The 27,507-nt window shown below is 48.2% G+C and overlaps 1 protein-coding gene across 5 annotated transcripts in view; it reads left to right on the plus strand.

Annotated features, from left to right (window-relative positions):
• The window catches only part of LOC144112674 (myosin light chain kinase, smooth muscle-like), a 329,835-nt gene that overhangs the window by 273,673 nt on the left and 28,655 nt on the right, over positions 1-27,507 (plus strand). For 4 of the 5 annotated variants that reach the window (XM_077645490.1, XM_077645491.1, XM_077645488.1 and 1 more), the window contains exons 6-7: positions 18,753-19,094; positions 24,843-24,927. In XM_077645490.1, the coding sequence (XP_077501616.1) occupies positions 18,753-19,094; positions 24,843-24,927 (427 nt within the window). Of the gene's footprint in view, positions 1-4,758; positions 4,913-18,752; positions 19,095-24,842; positions 24,928-27,507 lie in introns of those variants that run through there. The other variant, XM_077645492.1, reaches the window with a different exon arrangement.

The raw sequence follows: 27,507 nt of genomic DNA on the forward strand, positions 1-27,507 counted from the left end.
TTAAACAAAAAAGAATGCTATAGCATTTAGGTTGTCTGTTCTGGTGTCTACAATGAGTGTCTAAAGTTCTTGCGATTTTCCCGCGAGAACTCCGGTTGGAACCAGTTTCATTGCCTTTATGTGGTATGCATGAGTCATCACTTTTTAGAGAGTTCGAGTACCTTCCATTCCACTCGTTTACAGGGGCCAGGCCTCGAGCGCCTTGTACCTGACCGAACAAACCGCTACAATCAGGGCTGGCCGCGATGTTTCAAAAAATATCTTCGATACCGATATCCGGTGCCCTCAAAAGTTGTATTTCCGATACCGATACAAGGTAAAGAAGCGAAATTAATTTCCGATACAGGTACTCGATACTGTGTCGTCGATACTTCGACACGTCACTGAAATCGCCCATATTAACAAATCTGGTAACTCAATCAGCTAAATTTAAAACTTTCTCCCTGATTCCTGGAATATTTAGTGTATTCTATATAGCACACTGTCTCTGAGAGGGCCATGGATTTATTAAAGTTCCAATTTCTTTAAGCTCTATTGTCGGCACAGTTTGTTTCGTATAAATTTAAGCATTGGACTGAAGCCATGGAGACGTTTAAACGACCACTTCCATAAGCAGCCTCAGAATTATTTTTATCAAGGTATTGTTCTTCATGGGAACCGGTCTGTGAGCACGTGACTACATACGCATCAACGTGAAACTTTCTGGTACTGTTCGTTTGTTATTTACTGGGTGGCCTCTGCCTTTGCCCTGGGTTTAAAGGTGCAAGCTCCGCGCGCTCGGAAAAGCCAAGCAGTTATTTCCCCTGATCTGTGCTAAAACAGACGTTTGACGCTGAAAATTCTGCGTTAAAAGCTAAAATGGAAACAACAAAATAAAAGTGCTGAAAGTTTTTCTTAAGAAAAACCTAGTTGCTAATATCTGTTATAGATGTTGTATTTACTTAACGATGTTAAGTAACAGCATTTGCTCAAACTGCGGGTCCTTAAAGAGCTCCGAGATGCGGCTGTGCTATAAGCGAACCGTATGAAAAGGCTCTAGTAGACAAGACGAGTATGTTGCCGTGTTAATATATGAAGGTGCCCTTTTTATTTCAACGGATAAGAGTGTAGCACAGCTACATCGACTCGAGGATCCTGGAGGCATGTAGTTAAACTCAAGATTTCACTAGTGCCTCTAGAGAACTACGGATTGTTACAGCACTTGCATCTTCACATGACAGGAGTGCACCAGTTGATGCATTTGACGCCGGCGGCGTTGGTGACACCATTGACCCGCATGTGAAAGAGCGCGTGACTTTTATCGTGCCGACGAAGTCAACACAGGTGTTCTATAGGCTCTTGAGCATGACGGCGAAAGTAAAGTAATTTCTCGTAGCAAATAGCGCAAAATGAAATAGGGATGAAGGCGTGTTGTTTCTACAACAGTGGTGAGCCTGTCTCCTCGTCCTTTCTGTCACTGTGCGTACGGAAGCGCAGCATATATATATATATATATATATATATATATATATATATATATATATATATATATATATATATATATATATATATATATATATATATATATATATATATATATATATATATATATATACGTCGTTTATCTTCCAAACACGTCGTTTATCTTCCCCTGTATAGGTAAATACAAAATGTTAATGAAAGCAATGCTCATAAATGAACCTTAAAAATAAAAACTTAACGTATACCTATCACTAGTGTGTTTTGTAAATATTGCTATGGTCGAATTCTGGTTAATAATGTATGCTGTGTGTGTTTTGTAAAGCCAATGTTTTGTAAAGATGTCTTAATATATTGTGTAAAAATACTGAAAGTGTGTTCTATTATGTAATGCTCTTCTTGATTTTGTGTAGCCAGTGGTGCCGCCTGTCATCCGGGTGGCGTGGCCTCGTCAGGCAATGTATGCCTTTTGCCACGTCACCCTGGACAACCTCTTCGTTGTCTGAAATAAATTCTGTATGAATGAATGAATGAATGAATGAATGAATGAATGAATGAATGAATGAATGAATGAAAAAAAAAAATAGGAAGAAATCAGTCTGGCCAGGCCAATGGAACTGCCACCGTCTCTGCCTGATTCTGCTGCGTTCCTCTTTTTAGTGCGCTATACCGCCTGAGTGAGAGCCATCGGCCCAAAGTCCGACGCACAGCAGGCTCAAAATCTGCAGCATATTCTCTTTTTTTAGTATCGAGTGTCGTTAAAATACGATACATTAAAAATGTGCTTTCGATACCGATACTCCTATACTTTCGTTTTTGGCACGTGACTTCTAGTACCGATACATGAAATGCATCGCAAGGTAGTATCGAAGATACATGTATCTTCGATACTGTTCGTGCGTGCCAGCAATCGCAGCGCCGTTTTTAAATGATCAAAATTCCAAGAACTTGAATGCTCTCCTTTAGAATAACTTTTCAGTTAAAAGGTATACCTTGTGTATCTGGACCACTGAACCGTTACTACGTCGTCATTCGCCAGTTATATCTGAAACTACTTCCACAGCTTCGCACACTTGTGCTTGAGGTTGCACACATCTGTAGAAATGTGAGCTTGCCGGAGCGAGCCATTGTACAGCTTCCCACTGCACAGTGTGAATCTGCTGCCGAGCTCAATGGCGCGCTTTCGATTATCGCTGGATCGAATGCCACTTGCCTATAACTAAGGCGAACAAACGTCCCTTGCCAAAATCTCAATATGCGGTAAAAGCAAATCCCACTCGGTAGCTTTGATATTCCCTCCAAAAGGTCATCGTGCATCGCCCTTCAGTGATGCTTTCTCTTTTTTTAAAATTCTTCCAGAACCGAAACAGGGCCGACTATTGTCAAACTATACGCAGGAACCACCATCAATCAGCAGGTTAATTGTTCAAAGCTGACCACTCTCGTTGACAGAGAGAAAGCGTATAATGCCTCGCCCTGGGCTCTCCTTTCTTCCGTTCACAATTGACCGCGGAGAAAGAAAAAAGCAAAAAAAAAGCCCCCGGAACACTCACGGGCGTTAAGTACACAAGGGGTATCGGCGAGGCCTGGGGAATAGCTCCAACGAAAATACGAACTTGGGGTAAAGAAAAAGCAACTATATGCTCGCGTTGTTGCAGCTGGTAAATGCTGAGAAACGACGGTAACCCGTTTACGCTCGTTACCTATTAATTTCATCTTTTTAATGAGAAAAGCACCGAGGCACGAGCTGTTTAGTCCCAGGAAAAACTAATTAACAGGGGCTCGCCATTTGACCTTTGTTGATTTCACCGAGCGAGTTATGATTGTCGGCAAATAAGGCCGGGCGTTCTCTCGGGGAGCAACAGCTGTGGAGTCCTGTTTTGCCGTCACATGTGCGCATCGTGTTTGCGGCCGGCTATCTGTCTTTCTTTCGTTGCTAGCCTCGTGCAAAACTCTCCTCAGACGGGTGCGCAGCGAATCAGGGCCCCCCTGTCACAGCGTCATGTTTTGGGCTCGACATTATTCGCTCGCTTTTTCGCTCGTTTGACAGCGGAGGCCTTTTTGGCCTATACGTTCCTACGGACGACTGTAAGCCGTGCTCGACAACTAGATTTTCCCCTCTCCGTGTGCCTTTATTTTTGCCGTGTTTTTTTTCCTCGTTATGTTTAATCGAACAGCAGTACGCAACCCAACATTGTTCTGGCAAGCTCTCTTGTTTCGGTGTTTTGTGGCCATCTTTCCATCGCTTCTTTTTGATTGTTCGCTAGCTTGTTGGCAGGAGTGAGAATGCATACGTGAACGAAAAAAAAAACAAAACTGAAAGAGGCCTTTAAGGCTGGGTGGTTGTATACTTAATATGCTACCGGTATCAGGACAGTCGCAGGGCAGAGGAAGATATTGTCACGTAGTGGTGACGGCAGTCGAAGCAGCGATGAAAGCGTACGAAAGGGTCCTCTAAAAGAAAACTGTTTATTGGGCTGACTTGCACCCAAAATGGACTGAATCACTCGGCGGCGGCGAAGCGACAAGCGTGCTCGGCGGTCGTCCAACAGAATGCCCGCCGCTGTCGGCCGTGCTCAATTTAAATCTGATAGCGAACTTTCGAGATAAAGCGTGCAAAGTTACTAGAACATTCCGGAACAACGTAGAATCAGCTCTGCCTGGCTGCGATCAATCGAGATAAATCTAGTCGCGTCTTGCGTCGCAAACAAAGCGATAAAATGATGTGGCGGCAGATTTGAAAAAAAAGAACAAGCACTGCAAATATTCGTAGCAATATATACAGCAGCGGGGTAGAAAAGTGAGCTCTTGTGGCGCGTTGGCTCTTTCTTGTGCGCTTCAACATATGGGCATATTCAGTCCAAATAAAGTACAAACAAGTCTCGCTCCTCTTTTCTCAGCTCTGAAATCAAAAGCTCTTTTTTTTACTTATTTTTGCGTCTCCCAAGTGCAAGAAGACGGCCACACTGTTTGAGCACTGGCTATTTCGGGTGTACATTTTTCAGGGCACGTTTTTTGCGCATTCCAGATGCGCGCGTAGTGCGACAGTGGCAGCAGCGGGCAGTGACGATGACGACCGGGCAAACATCTGTTCAACTTTGTTGTTTACTTTCGTGTGCCGCCTTTGGGGCAAATGGACAGGATGTGCGCCGAGAGCGATGCACGCGTCCCGCGTGGCGTCACAGCGTTCGTGGCTCGCATTGCCGATCGTGAGGTCAATGCAGGCCGCATCCAGGGCGACAGAGTGCGGTGTGTGTTGCAGTCGCCCCCGGCTATCGTATATACAGCAGCCTTCCCGTGCAGTGAGTCAGCTGAGCAACGGTATACTGCCGCGTCACATCCAGGGACGCTCTAAAATAAAACGGAAATCCACACCAGCGCAAGAGCCCAGGCAGTGTTCTCGCGCGCTCCTCGTGTTTCGGTCGCCTGGGCTGTGGCCAAGAGCGCATGGCACGTGAGTATTTTCGTGGTGACTGCTTAAGTCTGATATAAGGCCTTGGCTGCCAGCTAGGCTCTGACGCGGCGCCGAAGGATGGAAAATTACAGCGGCCAAGAAGGGAAAACTCTCGCCGCATCGGTTGCGGGTGGCTCTGGTTCATGTGCCATGCAGCTAATACCGTTGCACATTCTAAGGAGACGGAGAAAGTTGGGCGGGTCCGTGTCGTCACCGTAATGTTCCCAGTATTCGTTTTAGCCTCTCAGCTGCGCATGTGGTTGCTCTATTTTCGGTCATCGCAGACTGCGTCAATTTGAATTTGGATCAGGTGAGTGAAAGTGCCGGTTACGTTCCCCATAAACACCTAGCAGGATCGTATTGACTGTTCGCTCGATCACCGGACACTGGCAGTGGCACTGTCGGGTCTTTTTTTCTTTTTCTAGAATGTCCGTTTCGTGCGTTTGGCACTGCGTTATGCAAGATGGCTACGCTTCATCGATTCTCCTTATTCCATCTTAAGTTCAAAAGTAGGGTGTTATCAGAAGGGCGTACTTCTGCTGCGTGGGCGACCGTCCAAAAGCAGTACTTGGAATCGAGGCACTGGTAAAGCTGATAGGCGCAGATTGCTTCCAAGATTCCACAGGAGTCGCCTGTAAATTTGTAATCGATGTTGTAAATTTCTTTACGCGTGACTCAACCACATGCACCTCTCAGAAGAGTAAGGTGAGCGGCGTTAGCAGGGACGCCTTGCGCGTTAGCAGATATAGGGGAAGCGTCGATATGAAATGAACCGCTGCTAATGCAAACGTCAGTAGACTGGATGTGTGTCCTTTCGCGAGATGTGGGACAGAAATGTGAAACGAGTCCACGGATAAGCTACTCTTGGTCACGGAGAATTTCTGAAGAATGGACGCGGACGGGGGATTACTGTTCGCCACTCTTAACCAGAACGTTCACTCGTGCAGTGTTTGTTGAGAGTCGCATAATTCTACGCGTACCACCTCGATGGAAAGAAATGCGAACAACCCGGCGCCAACACACTCCGCTGTTCCAATTTCTTTTCACCGCGCTTTTACTTCGGTGATAGCAAAAAGACCTTAGACCCGTCCATGATACTCTACGACTATTCTGTCGTGTTCTTCCTAGTAAAGGCGCGATGAAAATAAATTCCAACAGCGGGGCGTTTTGGCGCCGGGTTGTTCGCGTTTCTTCCCATCGAGGTAGTGCATGGCCCACAGGCCTGAATGACATGCTAACGGAACATGCGCTATCGGGCAGTTCAGCTGTGGCACTTGTTTGCTGTTTGGAGAGCGCAAGGATTGCTGAACAAAAGTCTGGCGCAGTGCAAACAGACTGAGTGTTTGTTCCCACGCTTTGCCACCACGGCGCGTGCGCGCATTAGCGTGGCTTCTGCTTACCTTCAGGGCGGACACTGATAGTTTTTCGGCCTTTCATACGGATGCGGAACATTACATTACTTCCTACGTTTCATTGTTTTCTGTGAGACGCTTCTCTCTCTGGCGGTCTGTCCTGACATATGCGCTTCCGATAATTTCATCTGCATCCCTTTCTCGGCGTCCACCCTACTTGCCAGGGCTATCGCTAGCGCGTACGTATTAGTGAAAACGTATAATGTTAACCACGTCCCTTCTCCAATTCTTCGCCTTTCGAATGGTGCCCCTGCCACAGCTTTGGCAGTGGCAGGTACAGTGTATGACGTGTGACATTTCCTCTGTCTTGAATAAGCGGTAGCTTGGGCTGTCTGCAAGTTTTAAACACCTTCGTTTTTTCCCATCAGGTGCAGCCACCAATATCCGGGGACGCTTTTTTGCGCTGAATTCTGATTACTAAGGTTCAGCTATGGGGAAGATGAATATTCTGCATGCGCGCAATGTCCCTCATTCGAGTGCATGGTGAATTCTGATTGCGGAATGGAAGCATACTGGGATGCTCAGAAGAGACGTAGCATGCTCGTACCAGCACGGTACGACGCCGATTCGGCCTGTCAACGTTGCGTCGTCGTGCTGCATGCGTCCACTATGTGCATAGTCGGCCGACCGTCGGCGCCGTCTCGGTCGCGAGATGGACGTTGGCCGGTGGTCCACCAGTTCCCATGTCGCACTAGCTATTCAACCTGCGTAACCTCCCGCCAACTCTGCTCTCTCTCTCTCTCTCGTTATCATTCTCCATCTTTTTTTCACTGTTATTTCTTTCCTTTATGAATTTCTAAATTTATCATATGTGAAACTCTTTACTGAAGATACCCCCTTTGTTTTATATATTTTTATGTGATTTAAGCCCGTTATACTTGATGCCGCAATGTGTTTACAACAAGCTGCTGCAAACTGACGAGGAAGAGAGCGGCTCTGGCAGCGGTTGTAAGCATATTAGTCTACGCATGTGGCACCTGATTGATTTAAGGGTAGAAACAGTGGATGATCCATGTAACCTAAATTCAACACGAGCAATAGCAGACGTTGAAGCAAGCATTAATGGGGAAATGGGGAAAGGGGAAGAAAGGACAACGATGGCTTTGTATGCGGGATGACAACTCCGGCGAGGTAAGTGAAAACCACGGAGCTCGTGCATAAAGAAATTAGTAACGTGATCTAACGGTGGTGCAATGTATCACGAAAGCACAGACGAGCGAGAAAGGCAAATTGAAGCTCCTAGAAGGAGAACTGGCCAAAAAATAGGATATTTCTTGACAAAAAAAGTACATATTCATGGTCCACGTTAAAATGGAAACTGCACAATCTCTAGACGTCATATGTGCGCCGAGAAAGGACGTAAAAACTCGGTAAATAAACAACGAAACAGTGCAGGTGCACATTCACGGTGTAAAAGAACATAAGTTCAATCGTAATAGAGGCGTATTAGGAAAGTCATTTAAGGGCAATAGCAAAGCCGTTGCTGCGACTGCAACTAAAAAGGCGACGTATGCTGAAGGGGAATCAGCCCCAGATAATATCGACTGAATAAAGTTGGAGAGGAAATCTGCAATTCTACAGTAACCGGACTAGACGGAATCCTCATGAGTATAATGAACAAACTACCGCCCAAAACCAAGGACGCACTGCTGAAGTTATTAGAAAAAGTTATAGGGTAAAAGCGAATACCCAAAAGCCGGCGACAGTGTAAAATTAACCTAATGTAAAAAAGGCAAGGTACATAAGGCCAAAATTAAATCATGCGCACCACTTCACCGCCGCTGGTATATGTGTTCGATATGCTAGTAATAAAATTACATTGGGGCTTCGGCAAAACATTATCATCTACTGAGAAGTGCCGAAGGATTTTAGAGCCGTTGAACGCCGAGTCGAACGCACCTGTCTGCTCTGAGCTCACAGAATTAGCCAAGGAAGAGAATATATAGGCCGCTACATATGGACATTAACGGCGCGTGTAAAAACGCACAGTTCGCTGCTATGGCATATCCTGCTAAGATAAAGAATGCAGCTTGAGTCGCATAGGAAGGGATAACCAATGAAGCGCCATTGAAAATCGGGGAAGGTCATCTACACGGTTGTGTTCCTCCACTATCCTGGTATGGAAGCAATATAATTAATGGTGATTTAATTTTGCTCGTGCAAGGGCAGCTTGGCAAAAGTGGCTAACGTATGATCGCTGACAGGGAAGATGTCGCACAAAAAATGGCAGCACACCGGAGAAGGGAGTCCATAAGCAGATTATTGTATGTATATACATCCATGGGGTGAGGGTGGGGGGGGCGGGAGAGGAGTAAAGGAGCACGCGCGAGAACACGAATAATGCAAAGCAAGGTACACATGTCAGTCCACAATTTCTTAAAAGAACTGGCTTTCATTTTCATGAATAGTCAGCGACGGGGTGCTGGCACATGCATTCCCGGCTTTGTGTGATCTAGTGCGCCTCAGTCAGTTCATGCGCAATCTTGCCATTAACTTTGCTTAAGATACTATAAGTCGGGTACAACTTTAGAAGGCAGCGGAATTTGCCCCTCAAAGGCGGATGCACTCGAGCCTCCGCCAATAAGCGCGAACCTCAGGTGACGTCATGAGCCGGACGGCCGGTGACCCCGCCGACGAAGAACATGCCTAACATGGCCGCCCTCGCTTCGAACTCGGCCGAGTCGCGTCAGCTGTGTGCGTCTCCCTACATCAGAGTGAACTGGAATTGTTTGTGGGCGTCTGTCATGCCGGAAATATTATTGCCAGCTTACGACGCACAATTTGTGCCGCGTGCGTTTGTTCTGAGCCGTGAGCCGATGAAAAAAAGATTACAGCGAACATCGGTGACGCTGCGCTGCGCTTCGTCGGGAAATGGGATCCCGGGGCAACACACCGCTGCAAACAAACATCGTGCGTGTTTGTTCTATGGTGTTTTGTTTTGCTCCTAAGTGAAGTTACGACGAGGAGAGTTTGCCAAAGTCTGGTACCTACTGTGAGCGGCGGGTGTGTTTGTGCACTGTGCCCCTGCGTTCCACGTCGGACGTGGCGAAGTGATGGAGCAAAACCATTCTCAGGATAAATAAGAAAAGCGTGCGCGGATGAAGCCAACCTACGAGTTCTTCAACCCAAAAGATTTGCGAAAGCAACCTCCAACGCAAAGATTCGTTGCTGCCAGATCAGCGCGCAAATGATCGATCGTTAGCAGCAGTATGATAAGATAGCCGAGCGTCTAGCAGGGCGTCGTTGAGTGTCGTTCGGTGCCGTCGATCTCGCTCTGTAGCAGACGACGCACAGCGTTGTAGAAGACACGCAGTTATTTTTCTCTCGCGATCCAGCATGTGCTGTAGCATTTCCATCATGACAGTTTTACCAAACCACCCCTCAAGATACACAAATCTTATTTATACCGACAAATACGTGTTTTAGAAGCAGCCACAATTTTAGAGCGGGACTATTTCTTTAGTCGCGGAGGCCATTGGCTGCTGCGCTTCGGTCATCTGGGCGGGGCCTCTCCTGTCTTCTAAAGTTGCACACGCCTATAGTATCTTGCAGCCTTGCTTCACATATTTTCTGTTCTCCATTCCCGCTGTCCTTACTTGCAGAGATACGACGAATGTGAACCTCTGCCAGTTTTCAACGATAGCTTATGCTCTTGCAGGCGGTCGGTGATACTTTCCCGCCCGACAGCGGAATTCTATAAACAGCCCCCACAGCACATTTCACAAAAAGGTTTGCATGCTTCGTTTGGCATTGTGTTTTCTTTGTGCTACCAGAATCAATCATGCGGCACAGTGATACGAGTTTTCAGGCAGCAGAAAAAAAACCACACCAACTTCGTACTTCACAGCCACATGCTTGAGAGAATGACCAACTTTGTGGTAGTAAGGGATCACTATTGGTCGAATTTTGAAGCGAAAGCTTTACTACGCTACCTTGTAACGATTTTGCGGTGCTTGCGGTTTTGACCTTCAAGTGAGCCAGAGGTCAAACCCCTTACGGTGCGGTTCGGGTGCCCACTGATATGTTTGAGACAGTTACTACGCTATTTCCTTTCCTCAAAACCGGTTGGTTTCCCACCGATATATGTGAGACAGTTACTGCGTCATTTCCTTTCTTCAAAACCAATTTTAAAAACCAATCTTCAATTTTCTTCGAAACCAAAGGAAAGGCGCATAACTTCCCCCCTGGGACGGTGGACACCTCATTCCCGCTTTAAACTATGCCACCACGTAGCTTAAAGCGCGAATGAGGTGTCCGCCGTCCCAGGGAGCCAGTTATGCGCCTTTCCTTTCACAACGTCGTAGCAGAAACGCGGCACTGAAGCTATAGACCACCCGCCGCGGTGGGGGTGGTAGAAACTTTTATTGCCAACGATGTAAACGGTGGGGTAGAAGCCCCCTACATGGCACTTGGATGCTTCCTCACTGTGAGGAGACCTTTTCAGAGCGCTGGAGATGAGCCGGCGCTGGTCTTGAGGAGAGGTTTCGGTCGTAAGTCTCCCAGTAAGACTCCGCCACGGTCGGTGATGGGGGGATGAGGGAAGCTGGGGCATGTGAGCAGGGTGTGTAGAAAGTCTCCTGGTTTGCCGCACAGTTTGCATGACGAGGGGGATTGGTCTGGGTATCGGGCATGTAGTAGTGTGGGATATGGAGCAGTCCGAGTTTGCAGTCCTCGCCAGTGTGCGGCCGGCGCTATGGCGAGGTATGGGGCTGGGGTGCGTACCCCCTTCGTTGTTCCCGGTAGTGCGAGAGAATATCACGGAAAGAAAGCAGGCGCTCCTCGGCCCGTACAAGGGGCTCGACTCCCGCCCGGAATGTGAGACTTCGGGATAAGGAATGAGCCTCCTCGTTGCCAGGGAGGCCGGCATGTGCTGGCGTCCAGATGAGGGTTATAGGTCGCCGGGGCTGCCATAAGCGTAGTAAACGAGCAGCAGTGCGGGATATCTAGCCATTGGCGTAGTTGAGAATGGCAGATTTAGAATCAGATAATTTTTGTGGCAGATGTAGAAATGAGAGCAAGCGCGATGGCTGCCTCTGTGGTAGAATTCGGGATGATTGAGCTGGAGGTCAGAAGTTTTGCTCGATTGTCGGCTACCGCCAGTGCCACACGGGAGCCTGACGTGTACTCCGCTGCGTCCACTTAGACCACCTCATCGTCATCGCCATACTGTCTGTGGAGAGCCCGAGCCCTTCCTACTCTGCGGTCCTTGTCCCGCTCAGGGTGCATGTTCTTGTAAACTAGGAAGCGCAAAAATACCAGACAAAGGGACAGAGTAAGGGACACAAAAACAGGTTCACGAGCGCTACTACCAACTGTTTATTCATGCTGTGGGACAGGGGATATATAGCAGCAGAATGTCGAGCGTGCGCGTGGAAAAGGCAAGAAAACCGCACTTCAGTCAAACGCACAAGTTAATCAAAAAAAGAATCTAAAAAGGCGCATTCCGATGAATAAACGTGTACAGACGTGTCACTGACACAACGTTCGGACAGTTTTCGGATATAATAAGCCTCTAGAACGAGCCTAGCCTTATCATTGCCGCTCTTGTCTAGAATCGTGGTCTTCTCCAACCTTGCCCTACACGTGCACGAAGCAGGGTGACGCTCGAGATTAGCACTAGTGTCATTGTTTTCTATATGTTTTTGGCATGCTCCCGTAGCCGGTCATTAATACAGCGGCCAGTTTGGCCAACGTATGAAGCCCCACATGAGAGGGGAATGCAGTACACCACTCCTATTGCATATTTAGTGAAGTCGATCCCATGTTTTTTGTTGCAGCCCCTGCCGGCACAACCCGTGATGCGAGGGCATAGCTTAGATAGCTTGTTGGGTGCTGAGAACACCAAGGGCACACGGTGCCTGCCAGCCACTTTTTTCAGGTTGTGGGAGAGTTTGTGTACATAAGGGACCACCACCGGCTTTGAAGAAGGCGGTTCAGATCTTTTTTGGGCGCCTTTATGCTTCTGCAGGAGGGTTTCAGCGAAGCTGAAATGACCGGGTCAGGGAAGCCTGCTGTTAAAAATCGCGAAACCTGATCATTGAGACTCTGTTGCATTTTATGTGGGCATGATTTTTGAAGCACAGACTCCAGGCAAAGCGACGCAGTACCTCGTTTTACCACCTTCGAATGAGCCGAGTCATAGCTGAGCAGCTCTTTGTTAGCTCGGGGGGAGTACATCCAGCAAATATGGTCTCGGCAGAACATAAGCTTGAGGTCTAAAAAACGCAACGCCTGACTTTCAGGTAGTTCATGGGTAAAAACTAAACCTTTCCCGAGTCGATGAAAAGTATTTAAAACAAGTGAAATAATATGGTCAAGGGATGTAGAGTTCCCTGGTCTTAAAATAATTAAAAAGTCATCAACATATCTAAAAACTTTAAAAGCTGGCCCCCCTTGAAAAGTCAGTGCAAGGAGGCGGTCAATTGAAGATAAAAATGTCACATAAACTCGGAGATACACATTAGCCAATACAGACACCTTTACGCTGCAGGAAAAACTGGTTGTAATGATAGATAAAAGTTACCTGCAAGTAGTATTCTAGCAATCTTAAAAAAATATCTACCGAGATTCCAGCCGAGTTCTGGACAGCCACAGCCCCCGAGCCTTCAATGCTTTCACTGACCGAAGCTAACCGCTCAGCATGTGGAACAAAATAAAACAAGTCTTGTATATCAGCGGAAAAGGCTAAATCCATCCGATCGTTCTTCTACACAACATCGGCAACTTCTTGTGACTTCTTAATCAGTCCGAACGTTAATTAGTCCAAACGTTATGTCATTGACACATCTGTACACGTTTATTCATCGGAATGTGCCTTTTTAGATTCCTTTTTTTTATTTACTTGTGCGCATGACTGATGTGCGGGTCTTGTGCCTTTTCCACGCGCATGCTCGACATTCTGTTCCTATATATCCCCTGTCCCACAGCATCAATAAACAGTTGGTAGTAGCGCTCGTGAACCTGTTTTTTGTGTCCCTTACTCTGTCCCTCGTCCGGTTTTTTGCGCTTCCTAGTTTACAACATGCATCACCAACTAGCCCGGCAGCTTGCTCTCCTGAACTGCATGTTCTTGGGGACGGGGGCTACGTTGAGGTTATAGCGGATGATAGGAGAAAGGGGACCCCTCGGTAGGGTGTGTAGTTGGGGTGAGGTTTAATTGGGATAATAAAGTGCGGCCAGCCTCTCAATTGTATAGACGGGGTATTTGTGCCGTGAAGGTAACTTCTGTGAGTTCCTCAAAGGTGTCGTGGACACCGAGTTTGAAGAGTCAGTCCTTTGATGCGCTAGGGGGGGGGGGGGGGGGGGGGAGACGTAGAGCCGTTTTCGTGCAACTTCGCAGGAGCGCATTTACTCGGTCTCTCTCCTTCTGTTTGAGGGGTCGGTATGGAAGGGCATATGTGGTGCGGCTCATGACGTAAGCCTGGGTGAGGCGAGTCGTGTGTCGCTCGCGGAGGCCACCCCGGCGGTTCGCTATGCGGCGAATCAGTCGGGTGGTCTGTTGACCGTGTGTTTGGAGTCTATTTATGACTTCTTCGTGCGCGCCGTGGGAGTAAAGAACAAGCCCAAGCACACGGATTTTGTGCGCGGTGACTCAGTTAACGGTTAGGGCATCGGCTACTTATCCGGAATTCCCGGGTTCGAACGCGACCGCGGCGGCTGCGTTTCGATGGAGGCGAAATGTAAAAGGCGCCCGTGTGCTGTGCGATATCAGTGCACGTTAAAGATCCCCAGGTGGTCGAACTTATTCCGGAGCCTTCACGACGGCACCTCTTTCTTCCTTTCTTCTTTCACTCCCTCCTTTATCCCTTTCCTTACGGCGCGGTTCAGGTGTCCGCCGATATATGAGACAGATACTGCGCGTTTTCATTCCCCCCCCCCCCCAAAAAAAAAACAATTATTATTATTAGCTATAGGCCGTCGGCGTTCCTTGTGTTCATTGGCGTTAGCGTTGACAATGCTCTAGACTCCGTTGATTTTGAGGAAAGGAAGGCGCTTAACTGGCTCCCTTTGGCAGTGGAAGCCTCAATCGCGCTTTGAGTTACGTGGCGGTGTTGAGAGAGAGATGTGGGCTGCATGCATTAGCGCTGACAACTTTGTGGCAGACACGCGCCACTGCAGCAAGAGGCCGCAGCGTTCATTGGGTGACCAACCTCTCGCGATCAACCATTAATTTAACCGCCACCTGGCAGGGTGGGCGCGTTGCCAATCCAGTGTGCGGAACGCACTCAACGTTACAGAAGCCAAGCCTCGTCTACTTACCCGATACACCACAGCTTTCGCTCTCTAGCCAGGTTCAGCAATAGTTGAACCGCAGCTAATTTTCCTTTCAGAAAGTCAACCCTCCTCACTGTTTGTTCTGGAGCGCAGCTCTTCAGCGCCCTTTCGTTGGTTGAGCCGTATCGCCGCCGTCGCGATAACCGAGCCAGACTATGAATAAATAAATAAAAATAAACTGCCGCGACTGGGATTGGAAGCCGCGGCGCCGCGCACAGCTCAGCTTCGCTGGCCACTGCACGAGAACACTACGCTATCGCCGCAGCCGATCATGCCTCGTGTTATGCTGTTGTTGTTGTTAGCCTGTCAAAAGATGGCGCATACCCACACTGAGGGATAGGTCAAGAATCGGGTGGCTATTCACCTGAACACAGTTAATAAAAGGGAAAAGCACGTGGGAGCGCAACACTGGTGAATTCTTCCTCATGAACGGTAAAGGGATGAGAGTAAACGGCAACGCACTCTCGCGCTATGCTTTGCACATCGTCGTCTTCTACAACTAATACTACTGTCGAACTAATATCGTCGCCAGACGTGCGGACGACCCAGCAAAGGAAAACAGTGAGCCCACAGAGCCTGACACGCCGACAGAGCTGCGCTCAAATTTGCCATTAGGGAGAATCGTAGTCGTCCTTATAATTTTTTTTCTTTTTCGTCTTATTCAGTAATGCCTTCGTGACTGAGCATAAAACCAAAGAAGGAAAGCCTGCCTTTACAAATTTGCTGCAGTTTATGGCAGCACAATGTTCTCAAGCTATGCACCAAATCAACGTGTTTCACCCCAGAGAAATCGAGCACCAAGCCATGGGAAAGCTTAGTACATACAGTAGAAACCGGCGGGCTGAGTACCGAGCCCCGAACCTTCTGAAGCGGATGCTCAGATGCCCCCGCCCGAGTCGGCTAGAGTTAGGTCAAGTCAGTTATACTCGCTACCTAAGGTACGCAGGTGACATCATATTGATGGCCGGCCGTCGTTGAATTTGCTCCAGGGCTCATGCAGAAGGACACGATTTAGAGTAATGCAGGTTCATTGGGTTTCGCGGTGTAAAAATTACTGATTAAGCGGTAAGAACAGCAGGTGTCAAGAAAAGTATACAAATATGCTAGGGTACAGCAAGATCTACCTTGAAGAACGTGAGTACTTTATGGGAAATGTGGCCGTAATGAACAAGGTTCTATGCTTGAAGTGGCAGTACAAACCGAACTATAGATGTGAACCAAAAAGGGTGTTGCAGCCTCGCGGCGTAACTACAAATGGAGCACTAAAAAGGAACATCGGCTGAGCCCAGGGCATAATTAGTTTCGAGTAACGCCAGAGAAATATGAACAAGAACGCATGAGCAGAGAAAGAAGGTTTCTAGACATTTGCGCAGATAAACGTTGATTCACAGTGGAGAAAAAGAACCAGGAAACTGATCAGCAAATGTACGAAAAATAATCTAAATAGGAAAGTTGGAGAAGCCGTTGAAAGAAGGCCCGGAAGGCAGGCGGGTTGCTAGAACAATGCGATATAATACACATCTCTACCGATCGTCGAATAGTGCAATCAAAAAGGAGATGTTTCATGACATTTCAAAAGGCAGCTCTTTGCTATATACTTTTGAAGTCAACTCAGGTTGCCTCAGAATGCTGAGTTATGTGAGAAAATTCTCTAAAGAGGAGGATTTATGCAAACGACGTGGAAATGAAGGCGAAATAACTGAACAAGTCTAGTCAGGGTCCATCCATATGCAGATGAGCTCTAGGCCTTATACAGGAGCTAGCGGTAGCCGAAAATAGCAAGAGGGCATTAAAATTGGAGGCATAAAAGTACAGAAAAAGCGCAGTGAGTAGCAGCCGCAGTAACTTCATACTCTTAGTTTAGGCAAAAGCGAATAAGTATTCGGCAGTTTGTTGCTCAGAATTGCTCAGAGAAAAAAGCGAAAAGCGCCAACGCGTTGTTCCAAAGGATGTGCTCATATATTTTCCATGCACCCATCCATCAAAGGGCCAAAGACGTGGCACGAAACCCGGGAAGGCATCGCAAGCAAAATTTCATAAATCAGAATAGGTGTAAATGCTATGGCATATAATTTTTCCGGGGCTAAACACGGCATATATTTCGATTATATAGGGCCGGCATTTATTTCCAGAGTGTTAAACACGTGTCTTCTGTTTAATTCGCCGTTTGTTTGCTTTTTGCGTGACACAACATCAAGGTGCGCTCGGGGTGCTCACTTCAGCCCCGTATTCTGCGCCGTGCACAGCCGTCTGTGACGAGTTTTCGCTCCAGGATTCAGGGCTAACGACCCCTCATTGCCAGCTAACGGTATAGTTCATCCCATACGAGGAGAAAACGTATGCGCGAACGCTTCGAGCGGCAGTGTTCAATGACCGCGGTTACCGAGTGCGGTGAAATTCGTTAACGACAAATAATTTTACTCGACTACTGAGGCGGCAGAGAGTGTGGAAATAATAATTAGCGTACTATTCTGGCCGACACACGTGCCGCGAGCGGTTGTTTTAATATGCGCAGAATATCGTTTTTTTGTCCTGTCGGGGAGTTTTTTTTTTTTTAATCGTAAGTAAACATGTTGTTCATTTCTTTGTGAGTGATGTATGCCCTCCCTTCTGGCATAAAAAAGAAAACGGAGCAGAGATTCTCACCACGCGATAGATACGATGAACACGGCCGGCAAGCACCACGCACAGTTGTTAAAAACCCGATAATTTACATGACGTGGTGGTACACTAGTAGGCGGAGGTGAGGAAAAACCAGAGCTGCTGATGTGCACCCCGGGCAACGGATGAGTTGCCTTTTTTTTTTTTTTGCTGAGTCGGTTGCCTATTAAAATATGCGCATGCTTTCTGCACTGCACGAGGTCTCCCTTCGCAGCCCTTCTCTTAGTGTCCTGGCGTGCGCGAGGTAACTGGCTGTAAACATGCGCCCTTCCACGCAGATCGAGCGCGCAAAGGATTTAATAATAATAATAATTGCTTTTTGGTGGAAAGGAAATGGCGCAGTATCTGTCTCATATATCGTTGGACACCTGAACCGCGCCGTAAGGGAAGGGATAAAGGAGGGAGTGAAAGAGAGAAATAGGTGCCGTAGTGGAGGGCTCCGGAATAATTTCGACCACCTGGGGATCTTTAACGTGCACTGACATCGCACAGCACACGGGCGCCTTAGCGTTTTTCCTCCATAAAAACGCAGCCGCCGCGGTCGGGTTCGAACCCGGGAACTCCGGCAAAGGATTTGGGAAACCTCGGACGGGAGAAATCAAAAAAACAAATCAAATTGCGCGCGGGCGCGCAACGTGCGTCTAATACAAAATTGTATTTCGCGGACACAAAGGGAGGCCCGCGGTTTATTGTGGCGTATCTTAACGATCGCAGTTCCAGCTGTTTATACCTCGACCGTCTCGTTGGATGAGAGATCAGTTGCGGCCTGTGCCCAAGTTCTGTGAAGTGGCCGCATAATGTTCGTGTCCATAACGAATGACCTGCTTTGTGTATGCGTGTCTGTCTGTACGTTTGTGTGTGCGCGCACGCACGCACACAGGTTTGTGCGGTTTACTCATTCCTGTCATCGTTATGAGAACGGGGAAGAAAGATTAAATATACAGAGGAGAGCTGGCTCTGCGGTCGTTGCTCCGCCAGAGCGATCCGTTACGTCCCAATCAGATGAGAGCAACGCCAGATGTATTGTGAGAAGCAGGCGTCGTAAGCGCTGTGGCTGACGCCACTGTCTGACTTCAAAGCGACAAACAGAGCCTTACAGTTGCAGCTGAGGTCTCGGGTTTCCCTGCACACATTTGTGGCGCGAATTGCAGAAGCCGTCCAAGCGTGCATAATGACGGCGAAGGAGGCCGACGGGAAGCGTTGCGTAAAGAAGCATGTGAAAGCACGTCACACAGCACACGGAAGAAAAAAAATCCGGACAGTGTATATTTTGGTTCAGGCGTAATGCTGGGGTTCTCGAACATTCTGTACTGCTCGGAACTGCGACGATAATGTTAAGGCAGTGTGCTCATGACGCCTATTTTTGCCGACTTGGCTAACGCTACTTGACTAACCGCTATACTTGGCCGACCAAAGGCGACGTTTTCATTTTTGCGTTTATTTCTTTGGAAGCAAGCAGGGAGTGACCACTTGTTAGCCTTGCACCCGCGCAGGTCCCCCTGACCCGCCTGCCGAGGCACCCCGCGCGGTGTCCCTGCCCAGTGGCGTCATCGAGGTGACCTGGTCGTGCTCGCCTTTCGACGGCGGCTGCCGCATCCAGCGCTACCTAGTGGACGCGTCTCCGGCCTCGGCGCAGCCCCGCGCCTGGAGCCGCGTTGCCGCCGTGCTTAGCACCTGCTGCCGCCTGGCCAACCTGCCGCCGGCGGCATCCGCCTACGTGTTCGTCGTGCGTGCGCAGAACGCGCGCGGACTGAGCATGGCGAGCGCCGAGTCGCCGCCCGCCGCGCCGCTGTCGCCGCTGGGCAACGACGACGAAGAGGCGTTGGACGACGACGGTGAGGCCTTTTATTCGCCCTCGTCTGCGGCCGTTTCACGCGGTCGGGAACGCGAGAGACGACCTTTGCAGGAGGAAGTGGGGAAGGTATATGTGCGAACGTTGCGACGCTTTGCTCGGAACTGCTATTCCAAACGTCGGCGGCGTTTAACTGCAGACGCAGCGCCCCCACGGCAGAGGCGCTGCCTGTCTCGCCGAGGTTCATTCATTCCTGAACGAAGGCACGCGGTCGAGCTGCAGCGTCTCTGTTCCGTTGCTTGTCGTGCCGTCAGCCTGTTATCAAAAGCATATCCGCTGATAAAACGAGCGTCCAGTAATTGCCCTTTAATCGCCATGCCGTTGGCGTTTCTGTCAACGTTTTTAGATAGGGTTAGTTTGCAAAGTGCTTCGGCGCTCCGGGGTGCGTGCGGAGGAGTCTGGCGGAGCGGGCCCAAAAGGCGGCGGCGCTGCGGTCGCGTTAGGATTGGTTAGTATGGGCTCACGGGCGTCGTTTGCTACCGCACTGATTGAGGAGCGTTGGCAGACGGAGACTCGGACGCATGAAATACGCTTGTATAAAAATCAGACTGCAATTTTCTTCCGTCCTTTTCAAATTATTGAGACAGTGTTTTGGCTGTATTTGGACTGCAATTTTACCGCAGTACGTTAAACATATGACCCGCTCTACGTAGTGAACTCGCAGCTTTTTCTGAGAGTGGGCTGCACCTAGCAGTGATTTATTTGTTTCAGGCGAATTTCACATCCTTCACCTGGCAAATAAGCTGGCTTTTTTACTGCATGTAGCGGACGCAGTAAATAATATTTCGTGAAACATTGAGCGGTGTAGCATGTTGTCCGCCATTTTTGTGCCGGCATATTTTGCCACCAGTACTAGCACTTTAAGCGCGGAAGCGCTGATTCACTAACAGGGCTGAAAAACCCGTGTGAACGGGCCTTAACACACGTGGGGAAGGAGGGCGCATATTTGCACCATATTGTTCCCTGCTACTCAGAGGTCATGAAAGGGCACTACCCCATACTTTGGCCCATATGGAGAGACTTGTGCACGCCCATGCTGTATGCAGAGGGAAGTGTTAAGGTATCATTTACTCCCACGGTGGTCAACTGTCTCCTGTATTAGTTAGGTTGAACAGCTTCAAGAGGATTTCGTTACCATGTCGGTCAACTGTACATCTCGGAATACCTGACGGACTCCACAAGTAATTGGCTGGAAAAGAAAAGTGAAGAAAGCAAGACATTTGGCAAACGTCTGCTCGGCAGATCTAGATGGGGGCATTAATCTAATCAACTTATTGGGGCTCAAAGACAACATGCGTGCTTCGTTTAGATTGTCAATTCACTTGGGTCTAAGCACCACCGGTCCCGCTGCGCAACAATACCATTAACTTGGGCAAACTGCAGCAAGGAAAAAACACACAGGGAATAAAACACTCAAGACACGGAACAGCATTTGTCCGTGTCTTGAGTGTTTTATTCCCTGTGTGTTTGTTTTTTTCGCGCTGCAGTTATGCATAAGCCAAGCAACCAACTTGCCCACGAGCTCCTTTCACTAAATACCATTAATCTTGTGGTGGCAAGTCGGTGTTCGAGTTGACGTTTCCAGCCATATTTTCGAGGCTCTTTTCGTGAGCCACACTACAGATTTGCCACAGCTGCGCATGCGCGAAACCGAGTGACGTCACGCGGAGCGCAGGTGGTCGCTGCTGCCGCAGCCGTCGTAGCCACCGCGCGCTGACTCCGTCGTCTGACCGTGAAACCGAGTGACGTCACGCGGAGCGCAGGTGGCCGCTGCTGCCGCAGCCGTCGTAGCCACCGCGCGCTGCCTCCGTCGTCTTGCCTTTCGCCATGGAAGGAGAAGACCCGGAAGTGGTAGCGTGGGAGTTGCCTCAAAAGCAGCGAAGATATGAAAGTGCGAGGCTAGACAAGCGGCTGAAACGCCAGAATCACGAGAGGCCCGCCTTGCTAAACGGCGGCAAAAGGATCAAAAACCAAACAAAACAAGCGAGCCGACGGCGTTCATAGAGTTCTTTGGCGTTGACAACTACGCAAACTCCGTTCATTTTCACGAAATGAAAGGCGCAAAACCTGCGCCGTGGGTCAGTGGAGACCTCAATCTCGCTTTTCGCTTCGTATATCCTGGATTAGCTGGGCTAATCCATATTAATTTTTTTCAGTTCTAGTGGTTCCGTTTTCCCCCATTTAGAACACAACGTGCATGTGGTATGCAGAGTTTTTTTTTAAAGCCATGAAATATATGTCGATGCAGTCTGTGCAGGTGGACTGTATGCAAGGCGGGCATTATATCAGTGATAGAGCACACTGAAACAGCAATTAGTTGACTAAAATTAACTAGTGAACTTTTGAATTTTGGGTTGCCGTATTGTACTGCGGAAGTGAAGCCCGGCAACTTCGAAGGCGAGCCCACTTTTTAAAGCTTCTGAATCGTCATCGTTCTTCGAGGTGAATCAGACGGCTTTGAAAACTCGTAAAGCTGGCTTTGCCGTGTTGCACTTTTTTCATTTCTTTCAACAAATTTTTAAAAGCCTCTTCTCATTATTATTATTATTATTATTATTATTATTATTATTATTATTATATACATACGCATGAGTCATACTTTTCCGTCACTATGTATTTTTTTAGGCACGGTCCTACAAGTCATCTTAAGGCTTAGACCGGCCTGTCTCTCCTGTATTTGCTACTGACGGTGACAAATAAATTTATTATTATTATTTATTATTATTATTTCAGCAATAGACGCAAATGTAGTAACTGCAAACAAGGCCTTCTGTGACTAAATCAACAGTGTAATATACCAATGCATGTACAACAATCCGATGTGCAAATAATAATAAAAAGAAACAAGCAGCAAAAGAGCTGGTTTTTGAAATAGAATGGCTAAAAAAAAAAGCACGATGTGTACTGGTCGTGCACAGATCGCCTTCCTGTCTGGGTCGAGGCTCGTAAGTGGGAATAAAGGTGCCTCCTCCGCAGGCACCTTTATTGCCCGGAGCGTTGCCGGAAGCTCTACGGATTTATCACCGAAAGAGGACTACACTGCTGACGATGTGAAAGGAGACTATATTAAATTGATCAAATAACCTCACTAGAATTTTTAATGCCGCAAATACAACAAACTTCATCAACACGCGCAAGGGCGCCATTTCATCGATTTGCAGCGTGAGAAAGCCAACTTTCAGTTTTCAAAAGCGTATTTTTCTCTTTCGATATGTCTGACTAAAACGGCGGTTCAGGAATTTCATAAGTGGGCTCACATTCGAGTTTCTTGGCCTTTAATATTACACTGCAATGCGTATTGCCCTCCACAAAGCTGAAAATTAAAGTTTACTAGATGGTTTCATTTAACTAGTCGCCTTGTAATTGCATTTAATTGTGCACGTATACCTATACCGTCCGCATTGTCACACAATCTACCTGCGCAAACCGTATCTAGGTATGTTGAACGGCCGCTGAGAGAAATATGTATAGACCTAAACGAACGCCGTGTATGTCGCGTCGGAGTCGAACAGGACATTCGCTCCGCTCTTGCGAGAGTGCTGGCACCTTAATTTAGCGTGGGCTTCTGGTCCGATTTGGATCTGGGACAAGCGCGACAGTCGCACATCTATAGCCGATCACGCTTATGTGTAGCTTAGCCTTCGTCATGACGAAGTCGACGTCACGAAGGTGTGGGCACTTTGCAGAGGTAATGCTGCTGTTTTTAGCAACATAAAGGAACCTCCATTAACGGCTCAAAATGTCGTATTGTGATGATGTCGATCGCAATGTAATTTCTCTGACGTGCAGAATTTCTTCTTGTAACGGCACAGCCTTCGCCTCGGTCTTCGCTTGGTAGCAAGCAACCTGGCAAGCGGAAAAGCAATTAGTCATTTAATCCCAGCCCTGTCGATGTCGTGTTCTCGCTTAACGCACGCAGCAGAGAGGCTCACCCTTTTTTGTTTAAACGCCAGCGTTTCTGCGGTCCAGCACTGGTGTGAACGCCGCAGTGGCGAGCTTCTCTGATGACATAGAACGGGCTTCCCTGGCAGGTTACTTTAAAAGGAAGGAACACGCGTGGCTCTTGCTTGCGGCGAGGAGGAGCTCGAGGTCGTGTTACAGCGCTCGCAGCGGCGGTGGCTGCAAGCACAAATGCAAACGCCAGTAGAGCTCGGCATGCTTAACTGAAGTGTTCGATCATCTCATACGAATGAATAAGCCCACGCATTTGCCTTTCCCGTACGCCGGAAGCGCCTACGTGGAAAAGTCTGCAGGGGAGGCCTCAGCTTTTGTCGCGTTTTTTTTTTTTTAACATGAGCTACTGAGTTTCGTGCTTATTTAGTTCTACTGAAACAACCCGCCGCGGTGGCTCAGTGGTTATATGGCGCTCGGCTGCTGGCCCGAAAGACGCGGGTTCGATCCCGACCGTGGTGGCTGAATTTCGATGGATGCGAAATTCTAGGGGCCCGTGTACTGTGCGATGTCAGTGCAAGTTAAAGAACCCCAGGTGGTCGAAATTTCCAGAGCCCTTCACTACGGCGTCCCTCATAGCCCGAGTCGCTTTGGGACGTTAAGCCCCCATAACACTTAGTTGTACTGAAACGTCATGTAGAGCACTTGAGCCCCGCACCTTTGCGTCTGCCGGAGGTCGCGCCTAGATCTGCACAGTATTTATCACACTTGGACGGAAAACGAGGCGCTTTCGTGCAGAAACCTACATTTATCCCAGCCATTAACCGTTTCCTCAAGTATGACATATACTGTGCGCATCGGAACACGCATCAAACACGGGAAGCCGGCGTCCGAGGACTGCGACTACCGGAAAGCGTATTCGCGCAGGCCACGGCCATGTACCACAGCTCCTGTGTCCTTCAGCGCGCAGAACTGTCCGCCTTACACGGCGCGGTAAACGTGGACACGTATTTTGCACACGTCCCCAACGCAGCTAATGAATTAAGTCCGCAGGGAAGCTCCGATTACATCCATTGCCGCTACGCATTATTACGCAAACGATGCGCAAACAGCCTGCAGTTATCGGCTCTTATTGTCACTGAAAAGAAAAAGGTGGAATAGCAAGGGCGAGAATTTTGATTCCTTGACTTGTTATTAATAGTGTGTAACATAGTGTGTATTAATAGTGTGTAACTGAGATTTCGTTTATCGAGATTATTTAATGGGCCAAGGGTGGTTGCTGCCGGCTGCTGTTTCTTGTTCTCTTGTATCCTGTTGTAAGGCATGCAGCACTGCGCTCCGCATATTTCTCATCTTTCCTACGTGAATTCACGCAAATAATGCAGCCTATATATATCTCTACATTTATCAACGAGAAATACCAGAACGAAACACTTGCAACATTTAGTAGAGCGTAAATTCCATATTTACCCCTTTCATTATTAATTCTTTACTCAAATAATCAGATAATGGAATATATTACCTGACAATGTTGTTAATTCTAAAAACCTGACTGGTTTTCTTTCAGCCTGTCATCGTAACTGTTCGACTCAAAAATTCTGCTGCGACACTGTATATACTTCTTTGCCGAAATGTTTTATATACTGCACTCTTCTATTTTCTGTTTTGAAACTGTTGCAACACGTGTATCATCCTGTGCTAGTATTTCATTTGTGGAAACATTTTTGCGAGTCTATAGACCATGATATTGTACCCCAATCCTGCAACAGCCTCAAAACTAGGGTATAATTATTTTGTAAATAAACAAACACAAAAATGTAGCCATTTGCGTTGTTTGCAGTCATCGCAGACCCCGGTCCTCCTGTTACGCTGCGGCCTGGGGAGGAGTTCTGTCAAGACTACCATGTGCACGAAGCGGTGGGCAGGTCTGTATCGGATGCGTGCATGCATGAGACGCCGGAGGCGCTGCTTGGGTGCCAGCAGCGTTTGCGTAGAGGCGAATTCGATGACGCGTTAAGGACAGGCGTCAGCTAGTGTATTAAATATCACACTGCACCGGCTTTGCAAATTTCTGAGAAGCTGATCTAACGAATTCCGATTAGTTGCGCCAAGCTGTTCGCACTAATTGGTCGTCTGTCGACAGCGCAGTGTGACGGCCATGGACATGATATAGTCGCGCACTAATCGCTATGCAGGCTGCAAGCCTATGCGGGATCAGTCGTTTTTGAGTAAAATCGTACTCTGCTTACGCATATACGAGGTGGAAACCAAGTAGCGAGTCGATGGAATAGATAAAAAGAAATCTCAAAACAGCGCTGGGCGGTACAGGCCCACGAAGAGCGCTGCCGAGAGAACAGGCGGGAGTTGATTTCGCAAGTTCCCGGGCCCCCTCTGCCCCTCCCCCCTCCGCGCCCCCTGGCCTGACCTAATGTATTTTAATAAGGAGGTCTTTGTCGTGAACTGCATGTTAATCACATGTGTTTAGCAAGAAGCGTGTTTTGACGTCCAGCTGAATTATCCACTCCGAATGTCTGGGGGGAAAAATGTATGCATTGTTATGTAGCAAGTTCGTGAGAATACTTTCCAGGGGTCTCAAATGAAGGAGCATGTTGAATAGAGAACGGCACATGAGCAAGCTGTACGCGTTGTGGGTGCTGGCTGTCGACCAAAAGCTCGCTCGAAAGAGCATCGCCACGCAGCGTTTGGCGATGCTGAACGAAGGAAACGTGCAAAAAGTGGAAGCGAAATAATGTGAAAGAGCTCCAAACGAATCGCCAAGGAATCAGTGTCCTCACTTGCAGAGGAAAAAAAAAAACAGCGCCAGCGTTCAAAAAGAAGAGTCGAAGTGTGCACAAGAAAGGGCACTTTCACCAAGCATTTGCATAGATGACCCTCACAGTGGAGAAATTCCATAAGATTTCGATTGGCACGCGGGCCCACTTCAGTCTCCGGATTTGAATGCGCCTGATTTGTGCTTTGTTCGCACAGACGAAAAACCTGGCGCGGTTGGAATAAATTCCTGCGATTTTAAAATGCCATATATGCGCATTTCGCATCCTTCGAAGCATCCCGCTTTGCTGGTCGGATTAAAAAAAAACGATGGAAACTCGGTGTAGTGTGGAGCCCTCAAGTGGAGAATATGCGGAAAAATAACACGGATTTTTTCCCCGAAGGTGTTTAACTAGCTCCTTTGTCAGACTTGCAGAATCACCCTCGTATACAGCCTGGACCTGAACAGCAGCGCGGCTTGTTTCCCCTTGGCTTCCCTGCCTGGGATGAAAACAGTTTCTGCGAACTTTCAGTGCTTACAGTTTCCGCTTGCGCTGCTACAGGCACAACGCCTGCCTTTGTACACGCGTGCGGGCCTAGAGAGGCGAGCTCGTATTACTCGGCAAGTCTTGTCCTGGCGACATTACCAGCAATATTTACCAGTATTGTAGAACCACCTCGCGACTGCGGCGCCCTCCTTGGATGCTGTCGTGCCGCTCAAGCCCACTGGACCGCGGTTGGTGGCAGTAGGGGAAGAGGATGCACCTTTTTTTCACTACCTTATTGGCCCCCGTAGTACCATTGAATGGTCACTCCCCGACTGCACCGCCATGAAAATGTTTTTCGAATGAGCCACTATTTTTCCCCCTCTGAGGTGTAGATTACATGCAAGCGCACCTCTTGGCGTTGCTTCCTTATTGCACTTGCGCGATCGCCTTGGTGAGATTCCGCTGACACGCCATCTAGCTCTATACATTCCATCGGCCGGATGCATTTTACGTTGAACCCTGACGTGCGTCGTATAACATTGCAGACAGCCCGGCAGTTTGTTTTCTTTGTGCATCACTTGCGTGCAGGCCTGTTCAGTTCCCAGCACCTGGCAATGGCCAAACAAGGTCAACAATTGAGAATGAGGTTAACAAGCGACGATGGCAAGGGCAGCCCGCATATCGACCTCACGCGTTCACTATATAGGGCTGCAGGTCTCGACAGTGGGCATCGATCTGGCTTTATGAAGCTGAAACGATCAGGCTTAGCACATGACAGTTTCGCGGACCCGAATCATGTCCTTTCTAGCGAATTTCGGAGGCGGAACCATCATTTACCTTGAAAGCACACTCAAATCTTGTGGTATTATCGCTGGAAACTTGCGCATTTCTGCAGCACTATTAAGTGGCCCACACAATCCGATCGCGATCATAGTTTTCGCATTGAAAAGCAGGTGCCAGGCAGGTAAGAACGAGCACTTCAAAGGTCCCTCAGCCCTGCTACACATCTCCGACACATTCGGAACGCACCTTTTTATTGCTGGCTCTTAGTTTCTTGCATCAGCGTTGTCATATTCAGTACATCACTTAATAGACAGCATTCCGGGCGGACGCTCGATCGTGAGTCGTCAATTGCGTTTATCAGCAGCGATGCGCCGCTGCTCTATATCGGCTTGGGCTTTTATCGCTCGCACGTCTATGCGGCATCGCTTGAGCGGAAGCGTTGTCTCCGACACCCAGTATACTTGA

This window comes from Amblyomma americanum, chromosome 1, assembly GCF_052857255.1.
Source record: "Amblyomma americanum isolate KBUSLIRL-KWMA chromosome 1, ASM5285725v1, whole genome shotgun sequence".
NCBI classification, from domain to species: domain Eukaryota; kingdom Metazoa; phylum Arthropoda; class Arachnida; order Ixodida; family Ixodidae; genus Amblyomma; species Amblyomma americanum.